Source organism: Molothrus ater, chromosome Z, assembly GCF_012460135.2.
Source record: "Molothrus ater isolate BHLD 08-10-18 breed brown headed cowbird chromosome Z, BPBGC_Mater_1.1, whole genome shotgun sequence".
Lineage (NCBI taxonomy): Eukaryota > Metazoa > Chordata > Aves > Passeriformes > Icteridae > Molothrus > Molothrus ater.
In genome coordinates this window covers 63,987,166-63,996,062 of record NC_050511.2, presented here as the reverse complement: position 1 = coordinate 63,996,062, position 8,897 = coordinate 63,987,166, and the positions used below count along the sequence as shown (strand labels likewise).

The 8,897-nt window shown below is 52.3% G+C and overlaps 1 protein-coding gene across 1 annotated transcript; it reads right to left on the bottom strand.

Annotated features, from left to right (window-relative positions):
* Window positions 1-2,057: 2,057 nt before the first annotated feature.
* On the bottom strand, window positions 2,058-8,506 carry LOC118699686 (serine/threonine-protein kinase PAK 3-like). Its single transcript, XM_054517979.1, has 11 exons — window positions 8,428-8,506; window positions 7,450-7,487; window positions 6,889-7,011; window positions 5,787-5,935; window positions 4,859-4,907; window positions 4,437-4,549; window positions 4,060-4,177; window positions 3,198-3,297; window positions 2,720-2,916; window positions 2,485-2,622; window positions 2,058-2,246 (listed from the first exon to the last, which is right to left on the bottom strand). Exons 1-11 carry the CDS (start codon window positions 8,504-8,506, stop codon window positions 2,058-2,060), a joined length of 1,293 nt encoding a protein of 430 aa, XP_054373954.1.
* Between the last annotated feature and the right edge of the window lie 391 nt (window positions 8,507-8,897).

Sequence of the window (8,897 nt, the reverse complement as noted above, 5' to 3'; positions counted from 1 at the left end):
TTCCAGGGCTCTGGAGGCTTTGGAGTTTGTATTGCCAGTCCTGCTAAAACCAAGGGCTCCATCAGAGCATCTTCTTGAGACATAAACTTCAAGGAATTTAGGGATTTTAGAGGGGCTGAGGTTTTAGTTAGAGATAAGGTTTATTAGAGTTAATTAAAATAAATGGGTAGGTCTTGATGAAGTTAAGAGTTAGTAGTTAACTAGTAATTGAGGCAGGGAATGGGAGTTCTACCAAGGGTTCATTTGTCATATTTGCATTGAAAAGGTAGAAAGGTCAGAACGAGGAAGACTTCATTTACTTCCTCATTTTGGGACCCCTCCCCATGAAAGGGACCACATACCCATTTAAAGGAGCAAACTGCGCATGCTTAATAGCTTTTGAACTAATTACCATACGAAGCAGGGAATGGGATGTACCAAAGTTATGACTATGCATTTGTATTTTGGGTATTCTATACTTGTATAGATAAATGGACTCTGTAATCACCTGTAAATTGCGGTGTGTATTTGGGAGTTGTCCTGCACGCTGCCCAGCGTTGCAATAAACATACACTTTCTAGCATTAAACTGTTAGAGAGTCTTTGTCTGACACAGTTGGATATCGGTACTAGATCAATATCCGTACTTTTAATAAATCATTCTGGTTACTTCACCATCGTCATTGCCATCATTCTGTCCTCCAGGTGGCCAGATAAGGCTGACAGCTCACAGGACATCTGCTGCATCCCAGCTTCTTCTTTGCTAGTTTCATTCTTCTTAGGACAATTCTTTCATTTCTCCTTCAAGGATAATTCTGAGCTTCCCTAAATCAACAATACTCTTATCTAAGCAATTCATCAGGAATGAAGCTTTCTAGGCTCTATAGTCCTAACTGAAAAAAGCCTCGCCAAGGAAACCGCAAATCATTACATTTCTGTGAGCGTGTTCACAGGGGTTCTTGGATGAGGGAAGAGACAAGAATGTTGACTCCATGATCACAAGGCTTGATTAATTACTTTATGATATATATATTACATTATCACTATACTAAAAAGAAAAAGAAGGACAGGTTTTCTCAGAAGCTAACTAAGCTAAGAATAGAAAAGAAAGGAATGATAACAAACACAGCTCTCTCAGACTCTGTCCGAGATAACCCAGTCCTCGATTGGCCATTAATTATAAACATCCAAGATGGGCCAATCACAGGTGCACCTGTTGCATTCCACAGCAGCAGATAACCATTGCTTACATTCTGTCTCTGAGGACTCATAGCTTCTCAGAAGGAAAAATCCTAAAGAAAGGATTTTTAGTGAAAAGATGTCTGCTACACATTTCCTATCGATGGCAAAGCTCCTTAGAAAACTCAAGGGATGGCTGAAGCTCTGCTTAAAGATGATACATTCCCTTTTCCCTCCTCTCAGCTGGCGGGGCAAAAGGGCCTCCTCAGACACAGCCATCTCCTCTCCAGTCCTCCTGAACTTGCTTTTCCCAATTAAGGCAAGCAAAACTGCCTACCTCACTATGTTCTTTGGGCCTCTGAAAGGGACTGTCCACTTAGCTACAGCCTGGCAAGGAAGGGAGTCTTACAACACTCTGGATATTTTAGACTTTTATTGCCTCTCTGGCTGAAACAAAGTATCCCCTCACTACTTCTCCATCTTCATCATTCTGTCCTGCAGGTGGCCTGTCCAGGCTGACAGTTTAAAGTGCCTGCAGGGTCCAGCTCTGCTGCAGCACAGCTTTTCCTCTCACAGCTTAATTCTTATTATGAAAATTCTTTCATTTCTACTTAAAAAGATACCTCAGAGCTTCCCTAAATTAACAACACTCTATTCTAAGCTAAACAATTATCCTCTATTATCTAAGCTATCCACATTCTATAGTCCTTAAAAGCTGATCCCTATATTTCCTAATTTTTTTAAACTTTCATCTTTTTGAGAAAGAAGAACAACAGAGCTTTAAATTGAACCTAACAACACACCTAACCGAACCTAACCAAACCTAACCTAACCAAACCTAACAGCTAAACTGAGCAAATATCAAAACTATCACGTTTCCTATCTACGGCACAGCTCCTCTTAATACTCGGGGGATGGCTGGAGTTCTGCCAAGAGATGACACATCCCCTTTTCCCTCCTCTCGGCTGGCGGGGCACAAGGACCTCCTCCGGCGCAGGTGTCTCCTCTCCAGTCTTCCTGCACTTGCTTGGCTGAGATGATCAGAGCAGCCAGGCTGGAGGCAGGATTGCCTGAGGTCACAAAGGGATGCTGCCCAGAGGAAAAAGAACAAAGAAAGGAACTCTTATTTTCCAGGATCCCATCCTCTCGGGCTCAAGCAGGATTCCCTGGCTACCAGGAAGACACACAAAGAGCACCAAGGGCAGCATGTCCCCCTGCGCCTTCCTGTGCTGGGAGCTGTCTGTGCCACGTGGCCCACACTCCTCCTCATCCCTCCCTGCAGGTGTCCTCAGCTCCCAGGGCTTTTGGCCCCTTTGCTTTTTCTTACCTGCAGGAGTTCCTGGGCAGACCAGCGCCTGTCCTCGTCTGCCTGCAGGCAGCAGCGGAGGAAGTCGCGCAGGAGAGCTGAGTGGTGCCTGGGGTGCTGCAGTTTTGGGGGCCCGTTCCTTTCTATCAGCTCAAAAACCTACAGCACATGGATGCAAGAGGACACTCCACCTGCTCCTCTGCTAGCCACACAGAGCTCTCTCCACACAGAGCCCTCTTGCTAAGCTGCACCTTACCCTGAGACGGGCTTCCCGCTGGTAAGGAGCTTCCCCTTCCACCATTTCCAGCCCCACGATCCCCAGGGACCAGATGTCCACTTTGGGGCCGTAGGCTTCTCCTCTCACGACCTCCGGTGCCATCCAGCTGGGAGTGCCGACGCTGGAGCTGCGCTTGCTGCGCTCAGGGCTGAGCTGAGCACAGAGGCCAAAGTCACCTGAGGACAAAAACAAAGCCTGTCAAAGCCAGCTACCACTGGCAAAGGGACCAAAACCATTGCCCACTCCAAGCCTGACCAGGCCATGCTGAATCTAGCTGAAAAAGCAGCTGAGCTCTCCTTCCATGTTGCTGGAGCCAGGCAAATAAGGCATTGGTCACTTCAAAAACACCCTGACGATTCACGCACTGGCCAAGCGGCGCTTCTGCCCAAGTGGCAGTCACCAAAATGTGAGCGCAAGGCATATGCTGGAAATGCTGCAGCCCAGCAGGGATACCCACCCAACTTGACAGATCCATCCATGCCCACAAGAACGTTGCTGCTTTTGATGTCCCTATGGATGACTTGGCGGGAATGAAGGAAATGCAGTCCTTGCAGGCACTGAGAGAGAAAAAGGAGGGAGGGAAAGTTAACGTGCAGGATCTGATTTCATGCCACCAGCAAGGAAAGAGCTCAACGGGATTGACGGCTTTCTCAGGGAATTGTGAGTGAGGGTGCAGCACCATGGTGCTGTCACCAAGAAGAGCTTGCTGCTTCAACACTCTTGGAAGTTTTTTCTAGATTTCCAAGCAAAGGCATCTGGTCTCCCAGAAGCTCCACCAGCCTTCGGTAGGAAGCGCGTCACCTTTGGCTGGGAGGCGGCACGGCAAAGATTTTTGGGGAAGCCTAGTGGCAGCAGAGGAGGAAGCAGCACCTTCGAGCTGTTCCAGAATCCCTCGCCATCTGGGCTGCAATGCTAGCCTTTGAAGCTGAGGACAGCTCTTTGCCCTCAGCTTGAAATTCTGCCACCTGCATGCTGCCTTCCAGTGGCAAGCAATGTAGGACAGACAGAGAGGCTCCAGGCAAACATTCCCAGGCAAAGCTGAGAAGAGGAAGCAAGTGAAACCAAGCGACAGAGCGAGCACCAGCACCAGAGGACAGACAGGATGGAAGAGTGCAAGAACAGAGCCTGAGGAGTGCGGGGACACCGGCAGGCAGTTCACTTCCCATGCTCTTTCTTCTCCTGTGTGTTGTGACAGCAGCAGCAGCAGCAGCAGCAGCAGCAAAAGAAAGGTGAGAGCAAGAAATCTCAGCTCTCCTTAACCTCCAGCTGACAAGCAGCATCCTGGGCAGGCCTGGGGAAGCACAAGCAGGATCCCTCACCTCCCGACAGACAGCGCCTATCTGTCCTTCCTCCAGGTACACTGCCCTGAGCACATCAAACAAGGTGCCGCCGTCCATGAACTCCATGGCCAGCCAGAGCTCCGCATCCACCAGGTAGCTGAAAGAAGAAAACCATGGCATGGAGAGACAGCAATGGGCACAGCCTCAGTCACCCCAGGGCCTGAGCCAGGTTTTTGCAACTGCTCTCCAAGCTACATGTGCCACAAGAGATTATTGAACACCAGCTCCACCTCCTCCCACGCTCTGGAGACGAGCAGAGAAAACATCACCAGCTCCGTTCTCTGCCAGTGACCAAAGGGCATCGCCTCTTCTGGCTTGCACGAGCTAAAGCTACATTGACATGAGAATACACCAACCTGCCTAAGTAGGTAATGATATTGGGATTCCTATTGTCCCTCATGGCCAGGATTTCATTGGCAGCCAGCTCCTCGGACATCTCCTCCTCGAGTGACATGATCTTGATTGCCACCTGAAATGACATTGGCGACCGTTACCTTGAGAAGACGCACCCTGCTGGAGATCACAAGGAGCACGGAGCGAGTGCTGGCGCAATGAGGCAGCGGGCTGTGCCAAAGTGCCTTGTCACTAGACAGCAGAGCTTAGCAGAAGCACCAAAGGCCATCCCAAATGCATTCTGCCCCCTGAGCCTAGACTGCACTTCAGAGGAACAGCCTCTGCTGCAGACATGGAGCAGCCATCCAAACCTCCAGGCAGAGCTCACAGCAGTGGGGAAAGCGCTCCAGAGCTGCAAAATGGCATGGGGCTGTTGGCACTTTACCTGTTGTCCGCTGCTGGTGTCAAGGGCTTTATAAACAGCTCCAAACCCCCTAGAAAGTCAAAGCAGCAGAAAGAGCCCTTTATCCCTTGGCAGTGAAAGCAAGCCCAGGCAGCAGATCTCCCCAGGCTGCCTGGACGCCTTCCTTAGAAAATGCCTGGCTGCGGCGTCTCTCCGGCCAGCAGCACGTCAGCCCGTGAGCCCTCTGCCATGCGGGGCAGGCTGTCCAAGGGAACACTAAGGCCCAGCATGAAGACCAAGGGCCGCTGGAAATCTCCAAGGCCCACACCCAGCCAGGTAATTTCCAAAACTAAGGGGGAACTCTCTCCTTGTGCGGGTGTGCATGCATGTGTGTGTCAAAAAAGTGAGAACAATTAGAGTCAGAAGACTGTCCTTGAGAATCTGACATTTCTTGAATGGCAAGGTGCTCTTTCAGGCCAGAAAGCTGCAGGGCAGGGGGTTTCCCAGCTCCTGCTCCTCATTGCTGCAAGCAAGACACTGCCAGCATCAACCTGTCTTTGATGAGGCCTTTGGATTGCTCTGACTGAGCAGTCCATCACTGGCAGGTCCACTGCCAGGGGCACAAAGTGTCTGAGCCGGAGGAGGAGTAAGAAGGAGAGCCAGAAAACAGCTGGGGCCAGAGAGCTCCCTGGGGCCTAGTCACTTGCTAGGTGCCAGCCTTCTGCTCAAGCAGAAACAAGCTCGGCTTTTGTCTTTGGCCCAGAAGGCAGCCCAGGCACAGCCAAGCCAGGCCCAGCCGCCCTCACAGGCAGCAGGGACTCCCTGAGCGCTGCCGCGCTGCCTCAGAGCACAACAACAGCTTCTGCAGAGAGGCCTAAGTGCCTCTGAGACCGAGGGGCAACTTCTGGCGCAGCCTACACCCAGACACGCACACAACACACTGCTCTGCCAGACAAGAAATGCACCGGACGTACTCAGTGTCTTCAGGCCCTGCTCCTCCCTCATCTCGGGCTGCTGGGCTGCGCTGCTGCAGGAAGTGCCAGCAGCGGGGGGCGAGCTGGCTGCTGCAGGCCATGCTGGTCCAGCGGCACCAAGTTGAATTGCAGAGCCCGTCTTGAGCTGGGACAAGAAAGGATTGCCCGTCAGAAGGGTGGCTGGCACACATGCCCCGCGGAGCGCACGGCAAAAGCAAGGCCTTGGGAAGGTGCTGTCAGCCACCGCCGGGCCTCTCCAGCTAGGCTGTTTCCCACGTCCCCTTCTCAAAGGCAACTTTGGGAAAAGCCCAAAGGCTACTTGGATCCAGCCCCTCACAGCCACCTCCATGCTCCATGTTTTCAGCTTTTCTGCAAGACACTGGCAACAAGGTATTGCTGGGGCTGCCAAGATCCAGAAAGAGATCAGAGCAGGGCCCCAGAGCCTTGTTGCTTTCCTCCTCCTGTCTTTCCCTGGGCAATGAAATCAGCCCGGAGCTGGCATGCAACGGTCTGCTCAGAAGCCCGCAGCGTGTCCCTTCTCTGATCTGTTTCACGGATTTCCCCTCTCTATGGCAGCCTTTAGGGAGCGGCCCTTTGGAGCCGCCTTCCAGCCCTGCCCAGACCCACTCGCCCTTTACAATGCAGGGCTGCCGAGGATTCTCCTCTCCAAACTCTGCTCTGACCGGCTGGAAGTGAAGCACAGCCTGAAGCCAATGAGTCCATTAGGAGAGGGCAGGTCCCTTCCAGGGCCCAGTGTCTCCCAGGTATCCTGCAAGGCTGTCAATTGTGTCTTTGGGCCGCTCTGTCCGCTGACCATGGGCAGCCTGCACTGACAAGGGGCTGACTCCTACACTGAGAATCATTGAATGCTGCCTCCTGTCTGATCCCAAGAGACATTGTCGGGCCCTCTCAGCATCCCAGCTTAAATGTCAAACTTCAGAACCCATTGGCCGGGGCTCCCTGGCTTGCCTGAAGCAGCACTATGTCATGGCAGGAAGACAGACCGTCAGAATTTTCAGCCAAGAGCAACAAGGGCTGCTCCAAAACGGGAAGCCTGGCCCTGCACCAAAGGCAGTGCCAAGCTCAGCTGCCACTTACTGGCTCTGCAAGTTCAGGCTGTGGAGGGACAGCAGCTGGAGGCTTGATGTTCCTTTGCTGCTCTTCAGCCTCTTCCTCAATGACAGAGGCAGCCAGAGGAGCAGCTGACCCTGCTGTTGAGCCCTGCAGACAGACAGAAGTGAGAGAGATGGGCAAAAGCCAATCCCTTAGGAGCTGCTTTCTACTGAGCTGGGAAAGGACCCAGAAGAAGGGGAAATCATAGACTTTGATACAAGTGGGACTCTGAGTCACGAAAACCCGAGGAAGTTGGCTGAACGAGCTGCTACTCCATCTTGCTGTGCATTTGAACTTCCCTGCTGCCTAGAAGCAGCAAGATGCCTTGGAGCTGTCCCATTTGCCTTTCATCTCTTGAAAGGCTCTTCACTGGAAAATCAGCAAACAGCCAGGGCTCCCTTTGCTACTGCTGATGCCACCGGGCAGTTGGCCTTCCTTTCAGCCTCCCACGCTGGCACTCCACACTCGACTGCAACAGGCCAAGCTGGCAGAATTGCTGCACAATTCTCACACGCCAGCAACGTCTCAGCTTCCTTCGCCACTCACCAAAGGACAGGCTTGTCTCCATCCGCGTGTCAGGTGACCTGCAGCGAGCAAGGCAAAAGGAACCAGAGGCCCTTAGAAAAGTGCCCGTGCTGGCGACTCCCACAGCACAAGGCAGTCCCAACACAGAGCATTTCCCTTTCCCAACATGACTCCAGGAGCAACAGCTCTTTCCCACAGCCAGCAAGAGAACAACAAGGACACTATAGTAGGCTCTGTCTACATTTGGGCCTCTTTTGCCAAGAGAGAAATAGAAACACGGTGGTGGAAATGCCTGCTGCTCTTCAAAAGTTTGAGCTTCTCTTGTGCCCAACAGCTCAAGCAGCATTTTCCTCTTCTCTTTCCTGCATTTTAGATCTCTATTCTTTTAAATTGCATGCCCTAATTCCCATCCCTTGGCTGAAGATGATAGCCTAGCAAAGCTTCCACAAAGGGCCCCTTCCCTGTGGCAGCTCCCTGCTGAAGCAGCCCAGGAACAGCTGCTGGGCTCAGCAGCAAACCCTCCCTGCATTGGAGTTTGTGCTGCATCGCCAAGGGAATCGCAGTCTTGGCACACCATCAAAGGGTCAAGTCACGCAGCCAAGGCCTCTAAGGGCAGAATTTGGAGGGAAAGGCGCTTTCCTTTGCTCCTGGAGAGAACCACTGAGTTGGTGGAAGTACTTCTGAGGATCTCCCCTCAGAGTCTGCAATTTGCAGCTTGTCTCGCTTGAAGCAGCAAGCTGAGGAAATGACGGACTCTGCTGCCACACACTCTCTCGGGGAGGGAAGGCAACCGCTGCAGGTTGCACGGCAAATACTCTGCACCCACCACCCTCTACAGATTCCCGCTTTTTAGCTGATGCTGCTGGCAGGACATTGACCAAAGCAGAGGCACCTTCATGGCCATTTTGTTCCCAAATAAACTCGGTCACTGGTGCGGCATCAGGAACAGAGTGAAGCAAAAGCTGGGCGATGCCAGCCCCAGGAGAAACCTTTACTTACGAGTCAGCTGGGTCAGGTAGTAGCCAGAATAGACAACGGAAAAGACGGTGCAAACCGCGGCACAGACTTGCCCGATCATTTTGGCAGCACTGTGCGGGTTTGCACGCTGAATGCCACCCAAGGGAAAGCCAAGACTCCTCTCGGGATGCAAGCCGTCTGCTGAGAACTCCTTGCGCACGAGGATCCTCCTGCAGGGAGCGAGCAGAAGAGCTGCTCTGGACGACCAGGCCTTGTGCGCACCGGGACAACACTGTGCTGACAGCACTGTGACATGGCACCGCTCCTTTGACCTCACAATAGCAGCTGCTCTGTGGCTTTCTTGTGCCCAGCAAGCCAACCTTCTGTACAGCTGATGTGGAAGAAAAGCCTGGGAAGTTCTCCTCACTCATAAAGCAGCAGCAAATGTCCTCCCAGCCCATAAGGCAGTGCTCAAAGCATCCCAGGGCAACTCAGAAAATGCACCAACCCAA